The sequence below is a fragment of the Suricata suricatta genome, chromosome 4 (genome assembly GCF_006229205.1).
Source record: "Suricata suricatta isolate VVHF042 chromosome 4, meerkat_22Aug2017_6uvM2_HiC, whole genome shotgun sequence".
Lineage (NCBI taxonomy): Eukaryota > Metazoa > Chordata > Mammalia > Carnivora > Herpestidae > Suricata > Suricata suricatta.
This window is the reverse complement of record NC_043703.1, coordinates 50524311-50547252: the sequence shown is the minus strand read 5'-3', so window position 1 is coordinate 50547252 and position 22942 is coordinate 50524311. Positions and strand designations below refer to the sequence as shown.

The 22942-nt window shown below is 38.2% G+C and overlaps 1 protein-coding gene across 7 annotated transcripts in view; it reads left to right on the top strand.

The window, feature by feature from the left end:
• MTRF1 (mitochondrial translation release factor 1) overlaps positions 1-22942 on the top strand; it is a 65316-nt gene that overhangs the window by 29069 nt on the left and 13305 nt on the right. For all 7 annotated transcript variants that reach the window (XM_029936664.1, XM_029936665.1, XM_029936663.1 and 4 more), the window contains 2 exons: positions 5071-5243; positions 9878-9995. In XM_029936664.1, the coding sequence (XP_029792524.1) occupies positions 5071-5243; positions 9878-9995 (291 nt within the window). The remainder of the gene's footprint in view (positions 1-5070; positions 5244-9877; positions 9996-22942) is intronic.

Sequence of the window (22942 nt, the reverse complement as noted above, 5' to 3'; positions counted from 1 at the left end):
ATTGGAACAGATATACTCAGAAGCTGGCAGAATCCCCATATTATTTTCCTGACCTGCCGGGTGAGGACTGTATGGTGGGAAAGGCCAAGTAGGAGCCATCAGCACTGCCTCCACCTAGGAAAATCGTAAGCCAAAAGCAAACCTGCATTCCTAGAGAGATTGCAGAGATTAGTGCCGCCATAAAAGATTTGAAAGATGCAAGGTTAGTGATTCTTACCTCATCCCTTTTCAACTTGTTTATTTGACCTATAAAGAAGGTAGATCAGATCAGTGAATGACAGTGGATTATTATAAGTTTAGTCAGCTGGTGATTCTAATGACTGCTGCTGTACCAGATGTGGGTCCATTATGTGAGCAAATTCACAGACCCTGATACCTGGTATGTAGCTGTTGATCTGAAAAATGCTTTTTTTCTCCATACCTGTCAGGACCACCAGAAGCAGTTTTTCAGCTGGCAAGGCCAGCAGTCACCTCACTGTCCTACTTCAGAGGTATATCAGTTCCCCTGCTCTACATCATAATTTAGTTCACAAGATCTTTTTTTTTTTTTTTTTTTGAGAGAGAGAGAAAGAGAGCACAAGTCAGGGAGAGGCAGAGAGAGAGGGAGACCGAGAATCCGAAGCAGGCTCCAGGCTCTGAGCTGTCATGATAGCACAGAGCCCGGCATGGGGCTTGAACCCCTGGACTGCGAGATCGTGACTTGAGCCGAAGTTGGCCATTTAACCAACTGAGCCACCCAGGCGCTCCAGTTCACAGGGGCCTTGATCATCATTCGCTTCCACATGATGTTGACTGGCCCAGGAGAACCAATGATACACTTCCAGTTACTACTGATATTTATTGATGGCTAACTGTCAACACTGCTAATTGCTCTACCAGTGTTTATCTCAAGTTATTCCTCACAGCAACCCTTAGAGGTAGGTTGAATTTCAGGTCTGAGTCGTATACTTACTCATGCCTTGAAGCACTACTCACATAGTCTGCAATATGAATGGTTTTCCATGCTGTAGCCCTCGTTATAATTACCATTTACAAATAAGGAAGCCACAACAGGAACAAATGAAGTAACTTGCCGGTGGACACACAACTAGGAAGAGGAAGAGCTTGAATTTGAATTCAGGCAGCCTAAGATTGGCCATAATAATCTGTACAGTAAAGTTGCAGCCTTCTCCTTTCAGGCCATATAAATTCAAATATGTGCCCTCAACATGTAGATAAAGGGGGTTGAGGGGAATAATATTAAAAGTACAGAGAGAGTATGATGAGATGGAAAATTTTAATTGTTGTGGCCTCACTCTGTCTCAGTTCCTGGGTATCTTTCATACTATGACCATCAGACTACACTGAGTATGAATGATAAGCAAATACATTTTTCATATCATCTGACCACTAAATGCTAGTCAGCTTCTTTATCTGGTATTTAAGGAAATAAACAGTAATTTGTTCCATCACTGGAGGAAGACCAGCTGTGTTGGACTTATTAAGAGACGGTATGTCAGAGGTGTCTGGCTGGCTCAGTCAGTGGGACATGCAACCCTTGATCTCGGGGTTGGGAGTTCAAGCCCCACATTAGATGTAGAGATTACTTAAAATCTTTAAAAAAAAAAAAGACCATATGTCACTCTCTGATAAGTTACCTTCCTCAGGCATTTTCTAGGGTAATCTAAAGTTTTGCCCAATTTTTGTCCACCATGCTGACTTTACCCAAGTGGTTAGATCTGATGTCAGAGCACTGAGTCTTCATTAGAAACATTAGGAACATGGCAGCAGCAGTGGCAGCATAGTTAATGCAAGGGAAGGAACTTTGAGTTAAGGATTTTATAAGCAGCAAAACTGACTTATAAGTCTACAAACTTATAAATATGCAAGAATTCAAATAGTACTTTTCCCATGGTTCCTTCCTGAGGAATCTACTAGAAAATAAAACTTTAGGCAACTAAAATATGAAGTATCAACATAAAGAGTAGAGGTGAGCATGCATGTGGTTACCTACAGAACTATGTCTATTTGAGGACTAAGGGAAATAATGCAATGTTTTAGAACTGTAAGATCTGACAGGATTGAGTACAACCACTTGAAAAATGGGGGAATAGGAAAATAAACTTTTAATGTTTTTAGTAATCATGTTCTGGCAGAACTAGTAGAGTTATTCTAGACTGTTGGATATGTACTATGGGATAAAATAGATGAGTAGCTGTGAGATATCGTAGTATCTTCCCTGTCGTTGAGAATCAAGATTCTTGGAATGGAAGGCAAGAGTGATAGAGAAGAGGCCATCACCTTGAATTTACCCTGGAAGTATCAATTGTCAGGAACTGCGGGTGGGCTGAGATTTTGCCCTCCTTGCAAGCTAACAAGTTAACATGCCACAGTTTCATGAGTCAGCGACAGAACACGGTGTATTACTCGTAGTAGCAGTAAGCAGAATATCAGCATTTTTGTCCGGTGCTATGAGCTCCAGGTCCTATAAGGTACCTCGAAGCCAGATGATAACTGCCTATGCAGTAGGTTTCATTATACTAGAGGAACTCTGAGCGTAGAGATCTTAAAACTTTTAAGTAAGCATGCTTGTGCACTGCTCTAACAAGGAGGTGCTTCCTTTATCTTCCAAGGATATAAGCAAACTTGACCTTTGCTCTGGAGGGAGATGTACCTCCAAAGCTGTTCTCTATGCAAACACTCTTAAAAATATTTTCTGAAACAAGAGTGCAGGCGGTACCTAATTTGCAAGATGTATAGAAATGCCAGAAACCCATACAGGGTTGTTTCCCAACATCAGTATGAACTCATAAGGTATTTCCCATCTCTGTCCACTGCAAAGGCCTGGAAACAATGACCAACCCAGCAATAGTGAACAACTCAGTTGCCCAAATATTAAAAATATTGAAGTATTATTTCTGTCTGAAAGGAACCAAGGCTTCTTGGAGAGATCACTGATTCCAGGTCTTGGGGAGGAAAAGTTCAGGATAATCCTGGAAAATTTTGTTATACTCTAGTAAGAACTCAGTTATACTATAAAAGAACTCAGAAATTAACTTGAAGAGGCTCCAGCTAGACAAAGATGGACAAGTTAAGCTTCTATGATAATAATTGCAATTGATTTAAACATGCTAGATGTACTCCAATCCTGAATTAATAGTGATATTTTAAAAATAGTCATCTTCATATGATTCAAATGACCCTAATTCATTATACTGCAAAATACATATATCGGTAAAACTGGTAAAGGGATAGAATCAAGCATTTATCATGCCTTTCCTATATAACTGTAGCAACTAGTAAATGGGGGAAATGTCTCTTTACAAATGTATTTTAGCCAATAATATGAGAAAGAAATTACAGAATTAGAATATCACTATTTTACAACTCCCATGATACACTAAATGTCAAAACCTGTCAAGACCATAAAAAGAAAGAAAACAGTCCTTATGTCCCACCTGTAGTCTCGCCAAGGAGCTTAAACTGGATATCTGGATCCAGCTGCCAAACTGCAGCCAGTACAGAGGGCAGAAGAACAAGTTGAACTGACTAATAAGAGTACACAATCAGGAAATCCATACTGTGAGAAATTGTACAGGTCGATAGCCCAGGCTCCTCAACAGTAATTTGTAGGAAACAGAAGAGATGGATGATGAATGTAGAGAGTAAGAGATTGAAACATCAAACTTTTTGGGGCTCCTGGCTGGCTCAGTTGGAAGCATGTGCGATTCTTGATATTGGTGTCATAAGTTTGAGCCCCACATTGGAGGTAGAGGTTACTAAAAGTAAATAAATTTTTTTAAAGGCATCAAACTTTTTTAAATGAACAAGATAAACCTTTAGCACATTTAGGGAAGAAAATTATAAAGGAATCAAAGTCAGGATCATAGTTACTCGTGAGAAAGGATGAAAATTGGAACTGGAATGGGCATGTGGGAGGGCTTTGGGGGTGACTGACAAAGTTCTTTTTCTTGATCTTGTGGTCATTAAGCCATATATTTATTTCATGTGGTTTTTTATGTCTGTATACTTGTATGTACAAATATGTATGTATACACATACATTTTATTATTTATTTATTTATTTATTTGGAGAGAGACAGAGACAACGCAAGTGGGGAAGGGGAGAGAGAGGGAGAGAGAAAGACTCCCAAGCAGGCTCCATACAGAGTGGAGCCTGATGCAGGGCTCGAACCCAAAACTGTGAGACCATGACATGAGCCAAAATCAAGAGTCAGATGCTTAACCAAATGAGCCACCCAGGTACCCCATGTTTGTATATTATTTTATAATAAAAAGGTTTTTAAAAAAAAAAGAGTATGTCCAATAAAAGGCTAACCTAGGCATTAAATTTTTTGGTGTTTATTTTCACATTCCACAGATAAATAAGCAAGAGCTAATTTCAACAGATTCTCGAAAACTTGGGAGGACCTATAGAATTATTCATCAAATTCTTATGCAAAAATAAATAAACATTAAAAAAATTTTGTAAAGGGGCACCTGGGTAGCTCATTTGGTTATGCATCCAACTTCAGCTCAGGTCAGGATCTTACTGTTTGTGAGTTCAAGCCCTGAGTAGGGCTCTGCGCTGACAGCTCAGAGCTGGAGCCTACTTCAGATTCTGTGTCTCCCTCTCTCTCTGCCCTGCTTATGCTCTGTCTCTCTCTCAAAAATAAACATTTAAAAATAATAAATGAATAAATTCTTACGTTAGCATTCTTTTATATAGGCACCATATTAGCCTAAGCTCACATAGGATAGTTCAGTGAAGAAAATGTCCCAGTATTTTTTTTTCTAGTAGAATTTTTATAAAAGTAAATTTTGTTCATTACAGGATACTTAGAAACAAAAGTATGAAAAGTAAAATAAAAAATATATTATTATTCTGTTTCCCAGAGATAAGCATGAATAATATTTTGGTATATTTCCTTTTATATGTTAATACATTGACATTCAGAAGATAGTTTTGTACCTCCTTTATGTTCTCATCTTTGGCTCTATACTTGCATTCAGGCTAGAGATTAAGGGCATTTAAGATCCAGATCCCTTCCAAAGTAGAACTCAGTCACATTTTGGGATTTTATGTTCCTAGGTGGGCTACATCACGCAGCCGCCCGAATTTCTGGTAACGCTGTCTATAGGCATTTGAAGTATGAAGGTGGGATTCACCGAGTTCAGCGAATCCCCGAGGTGGGCCTGTCAGCACGAATGCAGCGCATCCACACGGGAACCATGTCGGTCATCGTCCTCCCTCAGCCAGATGAGGTAACCTCGCCAGGAGGCTTTGACAGCTTACTCCAGCTTAACGGGTGTTGCGCGGACAAGGCTTAGCTTCTAGGAAACTGATTTTGAGGATACACGTTGAACTTTGCAGTCTCTGTTGGGAAATCCTAAACTCTTCCCAAGGTAAAGGTACCCCTCTCATGCCTCACCCGGGGGTTTTGCTTTTTAAATACAAGCCAATTCTCTTCATAAAACAGAATTCACAAAGCTTTTATCATGTTGTTTGCTTACGTTTTATCTGTGGAAATTAATTCCACAGATAATATGTTGAGGGCAGTGATATAATATCTATGTGGGGTCTATTATCTTATTAGTTGAATACAGCCATATTGCTTATTTTTTTCCTTTTAAAATTTTACTTTAAACATACAGAAAATTGAAAGAATACCACACTAAAAACTTACATAACCTTCACCTGTAGTCAATACCCATTTACATTTTGCTACAATTATGGGATTTCTATGTGTGTGTTTTAAATAACTATAAAGTATATAGCAGACACTATGAGGCTTTATCCCCAAATCTTCAACTTAACATCTTTTAAGATTAGGACATTTTCCCACCTAAACAATACATTATCTATGAAAATCAGCCATAATTCTGTAATATTATCTTTTAGGAAAAATTCCTGTGCATTCTGTCTACTCACAGAATATTTCTCCATTCTAAATGTGTTGAGTTTTTCCCACCACCTGTGGATGCCAAGTGGCTGTCCTACAAATCAATTCAATTCTGACATGACCCACCAGGAAATTCACTTCTTTGGTTAGGTTTATTCCTGGTATTTTATGGGGTTTAGTGCAATTCATCAGTCTTATCACAGGAAGTTCTGAGGGTTTTAGGAATTCTGTGGAATTATTTTCTAGGTTTTTTTTAAAAAAATCAGATTCCATCAAGTTTCACCCCTGGCCATTAAGTTGTATATGTCTTTAAGGTTGGAACAGTCTCCCAATCCCCCCCTTTTTTTTTAATGACATTAAATTTTTGAAAACTCTAAACCATTTGTCTTATAGAATGTCCCATGTTCTGGATTTCATTTGTTTCCTCAATCCCTTATCCTATTGCATTCAGGTTATACATATTTTGTGTTTTCTTTAATGTTTATTTTTGAGAGAGTGTGAGCAGGGAAGTGGCAAGGAGAGGGAGATAGAAGATCTGAAGCAGGCTCCATGCTGTGAGCACAGCACCCAATGTGGGGCTTGAACTCATGACCTTGAGATCATGACCTGAGCCAAAATCAAAAGTTGGACATTTTACCAATTAAGACCCCAGGTGCCACATATTACTCATTTTGATCAAGAATACTTTATAGGTACTTATCTTCATGATGCATTTTATCAGAAGACACATAATATCAGAATATCTGACTTTTAGTGAGGATTAATTTAAACATCGTGACCATAAAACTCTCATCATTGCAAAATTATATTTTTTTCTTTGCAATTACTGAGGAATCTCTAGGGCACATATATCCTATTTCCAAGAACTTTTAAATGATCTTAACATTCTTAGTAATCATTTTGCCTGAATCATTTATTTTATGTGGGGTTGCAAGATGGTGATATTCTAACTGTCCTTTCTGCTTCATTTTTTAACTGGCATTCTTCTCTGTAAAGTACTTTCCTCCCTAAACCTTCTCCCCTCCTCTTTTCTTTCTTTTTCTTTTATTTTACCTCATTATAAACTCAATATTTCATTATTGACCTCATTATAGGCCTAATATTTGTGAGTTATAATCACTATTGTGTTTAATATTCAAATTGTCCATGATTTGATCAGTAGTCACCTTTTAAGAGCAGCCCTTTTTTAAATGACCTTATTAGTTTTTTAACATATCCTTGTTTTCTGGTATAATTAGGTATCCTAAGCCCACCTTCTATCTTTCTGTCTCGGACCTGGAGTCAGATCTCATTTCTTTTGGTGAGAAATATACCCAGAAATCAAGAGCTAGGTACTACGTATGCTCATTATTATTAATGTTTGCTTACATTTAGATTCTTTAATGTACAGAGCTAGGAGATAAATATGATTTTAAATCACTGGTTCAAATTATTATTATTATTACCAACTCAAATTTAACACTAAGGGAGTATTTCCTCCTCACCATCTTGCATTTTGTATTTTTATCTCCACTTAGAGTAAAAATTTTATTTCTTAATCACATTAATATACCTATGTTTTTCTTTATTATATGGCATATATAAAGTGTTTTCAAAATTACTTGGTAAACTACTGAGTACTGTTTGAGATTTCTGTCCTTATGATATTGCCTACCAGGAATGCATAGTCAGAGTCAGAGCACCGTGTCCAAAGACCATCTGAAATAATGTTTTTCTATGTGCTTGTGATATCATTTATGGTAAATATTTTTATTCATTTTTTTGGTTCCTATTAAATATTAGCATTTGAGTTTTCTTCCCTCTTTTATCTAGTTTCATTTTTGGTGTATGCAAGCATTTATGTAGTTCAGAAATCAAAACCATAGTTTTCTTACTTCCCTCCTTATTCCTTCCACCCCATTTTCACCTCTCCTCTTATTCTCTTCATATTCTCGAAAATTAAACTTACGTAGTAGAGTTTCATTTTCATAAAAGAGCAAAGTCTTATTCTCTTAATTGACATTTAAAGTTATTTGTATATCATTAAGTCACTGTTTCTTTGTTCAGTATTTTCCAACAGTCATTAGGTAGTTTCCATAACATTTAAGAGAATAGGACATAAAATATATATGTATTATTACATAACTATTTAATATACTATAGCCATACAAAATGGGAAATTTCTCTTTAGTTTTTGTTTTTTTAGTATTTATTTTCTGGGATAGTGCAAGTAGGGGAGGGATAGAGAGAGTGGGGACAGAGGATATGGGCCAGGCTCTGTGCTGATAGGCTGACAGCAGTGAGCCTATGGAACTTGAACTCACAAACCAGGAGATCATGACCTGAGCCGAAGTCAAACGCTAAACCAACTGAGCCACCCAGGTGCCCCACTTTTCTTTAGCATTTATTGAAATCTTAGGGTAGCCAACACTTTGCATATTTCAACAAAAGCTGTATAATCTTTTCTTCACAGTATAGTTTTCATTTTAGAGGAAACAAAAGAATAACCAAGTTGTATATTAGAGTCTAAAACTGACCCTGTTATTACTCTACAAAGAGAAAAATCACACTTGCTATCTGTCATTCATACAAATAAATGATAAATGTGAAACAAGATGTTAGTGCTCCCCTGAAAAACAGCATATTTTGTAACATGTGTATGTGCGTGTGTGTAACGAATTACCACAAATTTGGGGGCTTAAAACAAAATTTATTTTCTCACAATTCTAGAAGCCAGGAGTCTAAAATCAAGGTATTGGGCAGGGCCACACGCCTTCCAAAGCTTCTAGGGGAGAGTGCTCCCTTGCTTCTTCCAGTTTCTAGTGTCTCCAGATGTTCCATGGATTCAAGCTATATAGCTCTAACTGCACATGTTTCTCTCCTCTGCTTCCTCCTCTAAGGACAATTCTTACTGGATTTAGGACCTATTTGAATAATCCAGGATGATCTCATCTTAACTCAATTAAGCTGCGAAACCCTTTTTCAAATAAGGTTCTAGTGGTGAGAACACGAACATTTCTTTTTGGATGCTATCCTTTAGTCCACTAATAAGGATACACAGTCGATTCTCAGTATTCACAGTAGTTATGTTCTGTAAAGTCTCAGCAAACACTGATTTAGCAAATATTGAACCACCATTACCCCTAGGGGAAATGTGTGTGTGTGTGTGTGTGTGTGTGTGTGTGTGTGTGTACATATATTTATATACCTACGTATTTATATATCTATTTATCTTATGTGGATTATAATCTTAAAAGTAACCCATCATGATAGAATCTATTTTCTTTATTTTACAAAGAGAAAATAAGGTTCACAAGTATTTGGTGACTTGCCTGAGGCTACTTCACTAACAGATGCCAGGGTTGGGGTTCAAACCCCATCCAGCTGACCCAAGAGCCAAAGCTTCTTGCATGACACTGCTCTGCCCCCTCCTGTCTTCATTCTCTGGTCATACTGAAAAAAGAAAGCCAGGTGTCACCTTATTCAACCTCAGCTGAGAATGTGCACATATAGAGCAGCTTGGAGTTTCTGCTGCTCTGCGCATGTCTGCTAGTGACTGTGGAAGTACAGCAATAATTGATTTGGGGAGCAAAAAAAGTATGTAAATTTGCATATAGTCAGGGAATAATAAGGATCAACTTTATGCCTACACACACACATGTCTGTATATGTGTGTGTGTGTGTGTGTGTGTATTTATATATTTATACACACACACACTATATATATATGTGTGTGTGTGTATATTTTCTATCCAATGTGGCTTTGTGGGATAGTGTGTATATATGTGTGTGTGTGCATATTTTCTATCCGATGTGGCTTTGTGGGATAGTGGGTGAGGAGACTTGAAAGATTGCCTAACTCTGTGATCTCATAGCATCATTACTGGGTGTCGAAAAAATAGCATCCATTGGTATAGGGAGTTTACAGCTCTTTCTTTGGTATAAGCTGTTTCTTAGTTTAAGTGTTAAAACATTTGTTGAACGTAGAATTTACTTATATTGTACTTTTGGTTCTAGGTAGATGTGAAAATAGACCCCAAAGATTTGCGAATAGATACATTTCGAGCCAAAGGAGCAGGAGGGCAGCATGTTAATACAACTGATAGTGCTGTCAGACTCGTCCATGTCCCCACAGGTAATCAAGTCCCTTTGCTTTTGTACTTTTAACCTGTTTTTACATCTCATAAAACTATTCAACATTGAGAAGGAAATAATTTTATGTTAGTGTCTTGTTTCTCACAGACTCTCTAAGGTGACATGGGGCTTGTGGGTCTGAGGTCCCCAGTGTGTTCATATTCCACTTTATTTCTTCATTTCTAATTTTATTTAAATTCTAGTCAGTTAGCATATAGAGTCATAATTGGTTTCAGGAACAGAATTTAGTGATTCATCACTTACGTATAATACCCAGTGCTCATCTCAGCAAGTGCCTTCTTACTATCCATCACTCATTTAGCCCGTCCCCCCAGCAACCCTCAGTTTCTTCTCTGTATTGAAGAGTCTCTATGGTTTGCCTTCCTCTTTGTTTTTATCTTACTTTTCCTTCCCTTATCCTTCACCTGTTGTGAATGAAATCATGTGGTATTTGTCGTTCTCTTATGAACTTACTTCACCTGGCATAATATACTCTAGCTCCATCCATGTCATTGCACTTGGCAAGATTTCATTCCTTTTGATGGCTGAGTAATATCCCATTGCATATATATACACCACATCTTTATCCATTCATTAGTTGATGGAAATTTGGGCTCTTTCCATAGTTTGCCTATTGTTAATAATCCTGCTATAAACATCAGGTGCATGTGCCCCTTCAAATTAGTATTTTTGTATCATTTGGGTAAATACCGAGCAGTGTAATTATTGGGTCATAGGGTAGTTCTATTTTTAATTTTTTGAGGAACCTCCATACTATTCTCCAGAGTGTCTGTTCCAGGTTGCATTCCCACCAACACTATAAGAGGGTTCCCCATTCTCCACATCCTTGCCAACATCTTTTGTTTTCTGTGTTGTTAATGTTAGCCATTCTGACAGGTGTAAGGTGGTACCTCATTGTGGTTTTGATTTGTATTTCCCTGATGATGAGCAATGTTGGGGATCTTTTCATGTATCTGTTAGCTATCTAGATGTCTTCTTTGGAAAATATGTGTATTCATGTATTCTCCCTCTTTCTTATCTGGATTATTTGATTTTTGGGGTGTTGAGTTTGTTGAATTCTTTACAGATTTTGGATACTAACCCTTTATCAGATATGTCATTTTACAAATATCTTCTCTCATTCTGTAGGCTGCCTTTTAGTTTTGCTGATTGTTTCCTTCACTGTGCAGAAGCATTTTATGTTGATGAGGTCCCAATAGTTCATTTTTGCTTTTGTTTCCCTTGCCTCCAGTGATGTATCTGGTAAGAACTTGCTACGGCCTAGGTGAAAGAGGTTGCTGCCTGTGTTACTCTCTTGAATTTTTATTGTTTCCTGTCTCATACTTAGGGCTTCCATCTGTTTTGAATTTATTTTTGTGTATGGTGTGAGAAAGTGGTCCAGTTTATTCTTTTGCATGTTGCTGTTAAGTGTTCCCAACACTATTTGTTGAAGAGACTGTCTTTTTTCCTTTGGATATTCTTTCCTGCTTTGTCAAAGATTAATTGACCATATACTTTTGGGTGCATTTCTGGGTTTTCTGTTCTATTCCATTGATCCATGTGTCCGTTTTTGTGCCAGTACCATACTGTCTTGATGACCACAGCTTTGTAATACAGCTTGAATTCCAGAATTGTGATGCTTCTACCTTTACTTTTCTTTTTCAGGATTGCTTTGGCTATTCAGGGTCTTTTGTGGTTGCATACAAACTTTTGGATTATTTGTTCTAGCTATGTGAAAAATGCTGCTGGTATTTTGATAGGGGTTGCATTAAATTTGTAGAATACTTTAGGTAGTATTATAGACATTTTAACAATGTTTACTCTTACAATCCATGAGCATGGAATGTCTTTTCATTTCTTTGTGTCATCTTCAATTTCTTTCATAAGTGTTCTATAGCTTTCAGAGTACAGATCTTTTATCTCCTTGGTTAGGTTTATTCCTTGTTATCTTATTAGTTTTGGTGCAATTGTAAGTGACATCAAGTCCTTGATTTCTTTTTCTGCTGCTTCATTACTAATGTATAGAAATACAACAGATTTCTGAATGTTGGTTTTGTATCCTGTGACTTTGCCAAATTCATGTATTAGTTTCAAATTTTTGGTGAAGTCTTTCAGGTTTTCTTTATAGATGACATCATGCCATCTGAAAATAATGAAACTGTGACTTCTTCCTTGCTGATTTGGATGCCTTTTTTTCTTTTTGTTGTCTAATCAGACAACAAAGGCGAAGACTTCAATACTATGTTGGACAACAATGGTGAGAATGGGCATTGCTGTCTTGTTTCTGACCTTAGAGGTAAAGCTTTCAGTTTTTTCCCATTGAGGATGATATTAGCCATGGGTCTTTCATATATGGCCTTTATGACATTGAGGTATGTTCCATCTCTACATACTTTGTTAAAGGTTTTTGTCAAGAATGGATACTGTATCGGGCGCCAGATTGACCCAGTCGATTAAGCATCCAGCTCTTGATTTTGGCTCAGGTTATGATCTCACGATCATGGCACCAAGCCCCACTGGAGCATGGAGCCTGCTTGAGATTCGCCCTCTCCTTCTCCCTCTGCCCCTCCCCACTCTCATGCTTGCTATCTCAAAAAAAAAAAAATTGACTGCTGTATTCTGTCAAATGCTTCTTCTGCATCGATTGAGAGGATCATATGGTTCTTTTCCTTTCTGTTATTAATGTGGTGTATCATGTGGATTGAGTTGCAAATTATGACCCTCCCCTGTAACCCAGAAATAAATCCCAGTTGATCATGGTTAATAATTCTTTTAATGTATTGTTGGATTCAAAATATTGGTTTCTTGAGAATTTTTGCATCCGTGTTCATCAGGGATATTGGCCTATCATTCTCCTTTTTAGTGGAGTCTTTCTTCAGTTTTGGTATCAAGGTTATGCTGGCCTCATAGAATGAGTTTGTAAGTTTTCCTTACATTTCTGTTTTTTGGAACAGTTCAAGAAGACTATTAACTCTTTTTTACATGTCTGATAGAATTACCCTGGGAAGCCATCTAACCCTGAACTTTTGTTTGTTGGGAGATTATTGATTGCTGATTCAGTTTCTTTGCTGGTTATCAGTCTGTTCAAATTTTTTATTTCTTTCTGTTTCAATTTTGGTAGTTTGTATGTTTCTAGGAATTTATCCATTTCTTCCAGATTGCCCAGTTTGTTGGCACATAATTTTTCATAATATTATGATTGTTTGTATTTCTGTGGTGCTGGTTGTGATCATTCCTCTTTCATTCATGATTATATTTATTTTGGTCCTTTCTCTTTTCTTTTAAATAAGTCTTGCTAGGGGGGTTACCAATATTTGTTCATTCTTTCAGAGAACCAGCTCTTAGTTTTGTTGATCTGTTCTACTTTGTGTGTGTGTGTGTGTGTGTGTTTGTATCGTTTTTTTTTTGCTCTGCTCATTATTTCCCTTCTTCTTCTGGCTTTAGGCTTCCTCTGCTGTTCTTTTTCTAGCTCATTTAGGTGTGAGGTTAGGTTGTGTATTTGAGGTTTTTCTTGCTTCTTAATGTAGGACTTTATTATAATATACTTCCCCCTTAGGACTACCTTTGCTGCATCCCAAAGGTTTTAGACCATCGTGGCTTCATTTTCATTTGCTTCCATGGATTTTTTTTTTATTTCTTCTTTAATCTCTTGGTTAGCCCATTTATTCATTGGTAGGATGATCTTTAACCTCCATTTTTAAATGATCTTTCCAAATATTTTCTTATAATTGATTTCAAGTTTCATAGTGTTGTGGTCAGAAAATACGCATGGAATGATCTCAGTCATTTTGTACTTGAGGGCTGATTTGTGGCCCAGTATGTTATTTATTCTAGAGAATATTTCATTTGCACTCAAAAAGAATGTGTATTTTGCTGCCTTAGGATAAAATGTTCTGAATGTATCTGTTAAGTCCATCTGCTCCAGTATGTCACTCAAACCTATCATTTCCTTGTTGATTTTCTGCTTAGATGATCTGTTTATTGCTTTAAGTGGGGTGTTAAAGTCCTCTACTATTAATTGTATTATTATCAATGAGTTTCTTTATGATTTTTATTAATTGGTCTATATATTTAGGTGCTTCCAAGTTGGGGAATAAATATTTATAATTGTTAGATCTTCTTGATGGGTAGACCCCTTAATTATGATATAGTACCCTTCTTTCTCTCTTGTTACAGTCTTTGGTTTAAAATCTACTTTGTCTGATATAAGTATGGCTACTCTGGCTTTCTTTTGATGTCCATTAGCATGATAGATTGTTCTCTATCCCCTCACTTCCAATCTACAGTTGCCTTTAAGTGTAAAATGAGTCTCTTATAGGCAACTTATAGATGGGTCTTGGGTTTTTTATTTTGTTTTGTGTTTATCCATTCTGGTACTCTATCTTCTGATTGGAGCATTTAGTCTATTTACATTCAGAGTGATTATTGGTAGATATTAATTTAGTGCCATTGTATTTCCTGTAAAGTCATTGTTTCTGGAGATTTTCTCTATTCCTTTCTAGTGTCTGTTGCTTTTGTTCTTTCCTTCCTACTCAGAGTCCTCTTTAATATTTCTTGAAGGGCTGGTTTATTGATACAAAATTCTTTAGTTTTTGTTTGTCTAGGAAACTCCTTATCTCTCCTATTCTGAATGATAGCCTTGCTGGATAAAGTATTTTTGGCTTCATATTTTTCCCGTTCAGCACATTGAATACATCTTGCCACTCCCTTCTAGCCTGCCAAGTTTCCGTGAACAAATCTGCTGCAAACCTGTTTTGTCTTCAGTTGTAGGTTAAGGACTTTTTCCCTCCTTGCTGCTTTTAGGATCTTTCCCGTAACTCTTTATTTTGCAAATTTCCCTAGGATATGTCCTGATGTTGGCTGGCTTTTGTTGGTCTTGATGCAAGTTCTGTATGCCTCTTGGATTCTCATGTCTGTTTCCTTCCTCAGATTAGGGAAGTTTTCAGTTATAATTTGCTGAAAAAACCTTCTGCACATTTTCCTTATCTTCTTCTGGGACTCCTTTGATACTAATAATATTAGCTTTGAAGAGTTGTTGAGTTCCCTGAGTCTTCGTTCATGATCCAATACTTTTTTCTTTTCTCCTCTTTTCAGCTTCATGATTTTCTTTTTTTTTTAATTTACATCCAAGTTAGTTAGCATATAGTGCAACAATGATTTCAGAAGTAGATTCCTTAATTCCCCTTACCGATATAGCCCATTCCCCCTCCCACAACCCTTCCAGTAACCCTCTGCTTGTTCTCCATATTTAAGAGTCTTATATTTCATCCCCTCCCTGTTTTTATATTATTTTTGTTTCCCTTCCCTTAGGTTCATATGTTTTGTATCTTAAAGTCCTCATAGGAGTGAAGTCCTATGATATTTGTCTTTCTCTGACTGATTACGCTTAGCATAATACCCTCTAGTTCCATCCACATTGTTGGAAAAGGCAAGATTTCATTCTTTTTGAATACCAAGTAATACTTCAGTGTGTGTGTGTGTGTGTGTGTGTGTATACCACATCTTCTTTATCCATTCATCCATCCATGAACCTTTGGGCTCTTTCCATACTTTGACTATTATTGATAGTGCTGCTATAAACATTGGGATGCATGTGTCTCTTCGAAACAGCATACCTGTATTCCTTAGATAAATACCTAGTAATGCTATTGCTGGGTCATAGAGTAGTTCTAGTTTTAATTTTTTGAGGAACCTCCATACTGCTTTCCAGAGTGGCTACACCAGTTCGTATTCCCACCAGCATTGCAAAAGAGATCCTCTTTCTCCTCATCCTCTCCAACATCTGTTTTTGCCTGAGTTGTTATTAATATTAGTCATTCTGACAAGTGTGAGGTAGTATCTAATTGTGGTTTTGATTTGTATTTCCCTGATGATGAGTGATATTGAGCATTTTTTCATGTGTCAGTTGGCCATCTACATGTCTTCTTTGGAAAAGTGTCTATTCATGTTTTTTGCCCATTTCTTCACTGGATTATTTGGTTTTTGGGGTTGAGTTTGATAAGTTCTTTATAGAGTTTGGATACTAACCCTTTATCTGATATGTCATTTGCAAATATCTTCTCCCATTCTGTTGCTTGCCTTTTAGTTTTGCTTATTGCTTCCTTCTCTGTGCAGAAGGTTTTTATTTTGATGAGGTCCCAATAGTTCATTTCTGCTTTTGTTTCCCTTGCCTCTGGAGACACATCTAGTAAGAAGTTGCTGCAGCTGAAGTCAAGAGGTTGCTGCCTGTTTTCTTCTCTAGGATTTTGATGGCTTCCTATCTTACGTTTAGGTCTTTCATCATTTCAAGTTTATTTTTGTGTATGGCGTAAGAACGTGGTCCAGGTTAATTTTTCTGCATGCCGCTGTCCAGTTTTCCCAGCACCACTTGCTGAGGAGCCTGTCTTTATTCCCTTGGATAGTCTTTCCTGCTTTGTCAAAGATTAGTTGACCATATATTTGTGGGTCCATTTCTTGGTTCTCTAATCTGTTCCATTGATCTGAGTATCTGTTTTTGTGTCAGTACCATACAGTCTTGATGATTATAGCTTTGTAATATAGCTTGTCGTCCAAAATTTGATACCTCCAGCTTTGGTTTTTCAAGATTGCTTTGATTATTCAGGGCCTTTTCTGTTTCTATACAAATTTTAGGATTATTTGTTATAGCTCTGTGAAGAATGTTGGTGTTATTTTGATAGGTATTGCATTGAATATGTAGATTGCTTTGGGTAGTATTGACATTTTAATAATATTTGTTCTTCCTATCTAGGAGCATAGAGTATTTTTCCATTTTTTTGTGTGTCATCTTCAATTTCTTTCATAAGCTTCCTATAGTTTTCAGTGTATAGCCTTTTCATTTATTTGGTTAGATTTAGTCCTCGGTATTTTATGGTTTTAATGCCCAGTTTTATTATTTTCCATTATTTTATCTTCTATATCACTGATTCATTCCTCCCTCATTGTTAATGTAATTTTTGCATTATCTTTGCAGTAAAGGATTCTCTAACATTTTCTCCACTTTTCTTAAGCCCAACTAGTATCCTTAGGATTGCTGTTTTAAATTCTGTTTTAGGCATCTTATTTGTATCTGTTTTGATTAAATCCCTGACCAAGACTTCTTCCTGTTCTTTCTGTTGGGATGAATTCCTGTGTCTTGTCATTTTGTCTAGGTCACTGTTTGTGTGTGTATGTCAGGAAAGCCTATTATATTCCTGCTCTTGAGAGTAATTGCTGTAGTGAGAAGAGGTCCTATACTGTTTTGGGCCTGGTGCTTCAGGAATTGTTTCAGACTGTGCACTCTGTTGTGTTTTAGCTGCTCTTTGCCTTAGATCAGTCCTTTGCAGAGTTTCTCCTTGTCTGTAGCGGGGAGTGTTTGGACCCAGTCCACTGTGTGGCAAATTTAACTAGGTACATTTCAGTCTGCTTGTTAAAAGGGGATAGATCCTATTTCCACTAGAGCTGAAGCTTTGCAGCACTCTGATCAGTGTGCTTGGTGCACCTGAGGGGTTTGTGCTGGTCTTCTGGGGGAGGATCCTGCTGCACTGGTTTTCAGGAGGACTTACCTAGGAAAGATGTACCTGCAGGGCACAGGGGGGCAGGACTTGGTGTATTCGGCTCCAGCCTTCACTGGGGGTCTTGTGTTGCTCACTGAAGATGGTCAGTGTTGATGGGGAGGAGATAATGCCATCACCCCCACTCTCTTGTCCTCAGAGCAGGGAATTCAAGCCTGCCACTCTTCAGGCAGCCTCACAGAAGAGCAGACAGTCTCCCTTCTTCAGTGTCCCCCGCTTCCATCACAGCCCTGCCTTCACTCTGTCTCCAAGCTTTCTGCCTGCCAGGAGGCACAGACTCCTGTGATTTATCTCAGGCACCTGTCTGGGTTTCAAAGCTCCAAATTTTAGGGACCTGGCGCAGCATGGACCCGCGCTGATCCTTTGGGGGAGGGTCTTGCTGCACTGATGCTGGTGTTAGTTTGTCCCTGAGAAGCAGTCGTTCAACCACACAGTGGTTGGGAGTTTACGGTAAAGCCCATCAGAAAGCCAGCACCAAGGGTTGCTGCCCTCAGCAGGTGTCTCTGTTACTATGCTAATGAACAGGGCACCACCTTGGCACTAGCCACCTCTTTTGTCCCCAGGAAGTCCATGCCACCTCTCCCAAATGCACTCCACAAAGGGAAATTGTTTCTCCCCACGAGACCGAGGGGATCCTCAGACCACACTGTCCGCTTCCAGGCTCCTGCCCTCTTTCCCCACAGGAGTACCACTAAGTCCACCAAGCACCACCCCAGCAGTGACCTAAACTTCTGAAACTTCCGACTTTGAGCTCCCCTGCTTCTAAAAACTTGCGGTAGTCAGCTCCTCTCCTTTTCCCAGGCTTTGGTTTTGGGGAAGAGTTTTCCTTGTGTAACGTCCTGCGTGTTTTTTTCACTCTTGCTCTTGCTCCTCTCTCCATGATCAGGGCTCCCTCTCCTCTACAACACCTGCAGTTCTTTTCTCCTTCCCATCAATTCTGCAGCTTCTACCTTCCACAAGGTGGCCGTTTGTCTCCCACTAGATGTGCGGTTTGTTCTCAGTTCTCAGATCAATTTCTTAAGTGTTCAGAATGATTTGATATTTATGTGGCTGTGTTAAGGGACGAAGCAACCATAGTTTCCCCCTACTACTCTGCCATTTTACCTCCTCCCCTCCCTATTCCACATCTGTTTGGTAAAGGTACTTCTCTCAAAGGATGCAGACAGTGAGTGGACCTACTGAGAGAAGCCGCCAGGTATTCTGGACAGCGGTGAGTGACCAGAGATATCCCAGCCTAAAACTAAACATGAAACAGTATCGGACATCCACTGTAATAGGTCTACAAGTCACCTTGTAGATTGACTGCCGGCTCCGTTGGGCTGTGTTGCACTGATGCTGTTATTTTGAATACTGGTAATTTTGGTATACTATCGAGGTAGTTTTGCAGTCCTTGATGTGATTTCTATCGTTTTTCAAATTTTAAACTTATTTTATTTTTTTAATTCTTAAAGTGTTTATTTGTTTTGAGAGAGACAGAGCACAGTGGAGGGCAGAGAGACAGGGAGAGAGAGAATCCCCAGCACACATTGCGCTATCAGCACAGAGCCCGACATGGGGCTCAGTCTCACCAATCATGAGATAATGACCTGAGCTGAAGTCAAGAGTCAGACGCTTACCCAACTTAGCCACCCAGGAGCCCCTAGAATTTCTTTCCTTTTTTAAATTAATTTTTACATTTTATATTATAAGGTTTTAAAAGCCAATGGTAAAATCCTATAACAAAAACCAACAGCTACTTGGACCTTTTTTTCTCCCCCTTCCTACTTCCTTGACCCTGAAGTCCCATTACCCACAGGCAACCAATTTAAATTCTTAGCCGTCCTTTTCTGGTAATTACCTCAGTGTTTTCTAAGGAATAGATTATACTCTTCTTGTGTTTTGTTTTTTTTTAACATTAAAAAAATTTTTTTTAATGTTTTCTTTATTTTTGAGACAGAGAGATTCAGAGCATGAGCGGGGAGGGGCAGAGAGAGAGGGAGGCACAGAATCAGAAGCAGGCACCAGGCTCTGAGTGTTAGCACAGAGCCCAACGTGGGGCTCGAACCCACGAATGTGAGATATGACCTGAGCCGAAGTCGGAGGCTTAACCCACTGAGCCACCCAGGCGCTCCAACATTTTATTTTTGATAGAGAAAGAGAGAGAGAGTGCCCACATGGAGGAGAGGCAGAGAGAGAGGGAGACAGAGGACCCAAAGCAGCCTCCACACTGTCAGTGCAGAGCCCGATGTGGGGCTGGAACTTACAAACCGTGAAATCATGATCTGAACCCAATCGGATGCTTAACTGACTAAACCACCCAGGTGCCCCAACAGATCATGCTTCTGATCGATTGGTTACATATTGACTTCTTAATGTAGTAGATGAAGATTTGAGCCCTCTTGTGATATCCTCTTTTCTTCTTCCTTATATATTTCTATTTTGGCAAAATTAATCTTCACTGCTTTCGTACACAGAGTAAGTAAATCATGTTCACTGCTGAGCCACATAGCATACAAGTGTCCTCTGCTTTTCGAAAATTCACATTAAGCTGCTTCACTTTTATGAAAGACCTACAGCATACCTGTTTTCACCAACCAGGAGAAATTCAAAGAGGATTCTCCCCCCTCCAAAAAAAGGTGAAGGGAGAAAATCGTGTCCAACATTTATTTTGCAGCCAGCTGTTGTAGCAGCTTCACACACTGTGGGCAGGGAGAGTGGCCCCACCAAGCTCCTTCCTCAGGAAATACACTCAGGCACCTCAGCATCAGACTACCACAGGTTTGAACTCTGTCTCTGAGCATCTGGGCTTTATCTCAACTTATTTTGTCTGTCTGTTAGCAAGATGTGTTTTAAGGGATCAGCCTTAACAGAGGTTACTTTTTGGGTCTGGGAATGCTCAAAAATTTCCCATGTAACTTAATGATAATCAATTGTTCTTCACTTTACACCACTTCAGCCTATGAAAGGTTTCATAGGAATGTTCTACTTTCTGATAGCAGAGAAAACCTGTACTGTGATTTCATTTCCTAGAGTTAATAATTACCTCATTGTTTTTACACTTGGTTAGTTTTCTTTGACTCTTAAGTCTTTCTTGATCTTCCAAAAGCTCTATAAAATGAAATTTACCAGAATTTCTGCAGGACCAATGTGTTTTGGCAACACCCCTGTTAGAGCCCTGCATTATCCTGCTCTAGTCTGGACGAGTTCCTCTCCGAGGCTGCAGCAAGGGCGGTGTTCCAGACACTGACAGTCCGGGAATTCCCCTCACGTCCGCTCTGTGTGGGAGCCTCCTGTTTCTTAGATCCCCTCTCGTCTCTCTTAGTTTACTCCCTCATTTTAGTGAAGCCCTCCTTCAAGTGGTTTCCTAAGAAAAGATGCATGAGACAGACATGTTTTGAGACTTTATCCATCTGAAAGTGGCTTTATGTCAAGCTCACACTTGATCGATCATGAATACTTGATTGGCAATTATTTCCACTTAGAACACGTAAGGCTTTTATCTTTCATTGTATTTGTTGTTTTCAATTTGGAGACTCATGCCCTTCAGTTCCAAAATATTTTCTTCGGTAAATTCTTGTTGACTGTTTTCTTTGTTCTTCCTGGCATTTCTGTTACTCCAGTGTTAGACCTCTTGAATTTATTGTTTTGTCTTCTTTTTTCTCTCATATTGTCTACCACTTTGTGTTTAAAGTTTTTTTTCCCCAACACTTTCCCTGAATTTGTTCTTTTTAAAAATTTTGTTCTTTCTTAAAATTTTTCACGTTTATTATTCTAGAATTGTCCTATTTTGATAACACTCTGTTGTTAGTGATGCATTTTTCTTTTTTTGTTGTTCAAAGATACTAATTTCAGTTTCCCTGAAGTTCCTTTGCTTCTTGCAATGTCTCTGTTTCCTCTAAGTTTATTTTTTCTGTTTCACTCTTACTTTCTTGTTGGAAACATTTAGGAATTCTTTGCTGTCTATATATACATACTAGAGGGAGGCTCTAAAAGCTCTGCTTGTTAGATCCCACTTACCTACTAGTAAGTGTCCCCGGCTGTTGGCTCCATAGCTCAGGGATTAGAGCACTGGTCTTGTAAGTGTCCCTGAAGGACAGGTAGATGATTAAGTAGCATTTTTATTGGGGACTGCCAAATGTCAGTGTTTGTAGATCTTTTCACTTGGGTCATTTGTTTTCTCCCAAGTAGGATCATCCATGATATATTTAAAACTAAGGTCAAGGTCTCACCATTCCATAAGCAAACTTACCTAATCCTCTTTTTTTCAGTCCCATGTCTCATACTTACTCTCCTTTGTCCCAAGTCTCAAGTCTCAAACTTCCCTTATTTAATTCCCGAAAGACTATACCTTCTGCCTTCTACAGATTGAGGGAGGGGACTTGAAGATCTACTTCGAGACTTTCTGGTTCCAGTGAACAACTTGCGAAGTACTTGGTGCCTCAATTCCTGAGGCTTTCTGGCACTCAGCAGGGCAAAGGGGCTTGTTCCTGGTCAGGTCTCCCTCTACAGGCAGTTACGTTTCACCTCCCCCACCCCACATAGCTGAGTCATTTACCATTCTTCCTGTGCTTTCTGTCTTTATATATTGTGTTTGGGGCTACATGTATCAAGTTTTTATTTTGTGTTTCTTTTTCTTGTTCTTGTTGTTTACTATGATTTTTAAAAGAAAGAGGAGGCTATCTTAATATCAGATGTCACCTTTAAATTTTAAATTTATTTTCAGCCAGTTATTATTACTTGCACTGTTTGTAATAGCAAAAGTTAATAATATGGGTTAAGCATCCCGACTTTGGCTCAGGTCATAATCTCATGGTCCGTGGGTTCAAGCCCCACATCAAGCTCTGTACTAAAAGCTCGGAGCCTGGAACCCGCTTTGGATTCTGTGTCTCCCTCTCCCTCTATTCCTTCCCTACTCATAGTGTCTCTTTCTCTCTCTCTCTCTCTCTCTCTCAAAAATAAATAAATGTTAAAAAAAATTTTTTTAAGTTAATATAGCCTAAATATCCAACAGGATAATTTTATAATCTCTTTCAAGTTTTCTTATGATTTGTATTCCATAAGAAACTATAAAAACTTAGAATATATACATGAGCAAAAGAACAGAAAACATCTGTAACCATTCCAAATAACTACTGTTAGTATATATCTTTGATATATATCCTTTTGAATTCTTTTCTAAAAGAATATAGAAATAAATCCCTTTTCATCAAAAATAACATGATAAGTTTTGTAACCTACCATAATTTACCTAAGAAATCCACAAATTGTTGGATACTTAGTGTGTTTCACCTCAAAGCTGTATTGTGGAATATTGTTCTATATTATACTATCCAGAATAGTAATAATGAGTGTACACTGAATTAAAATTTTATTTAAAGAATATTTTTTAATGTCTATTTATTTTTGAGAGACAGAGACT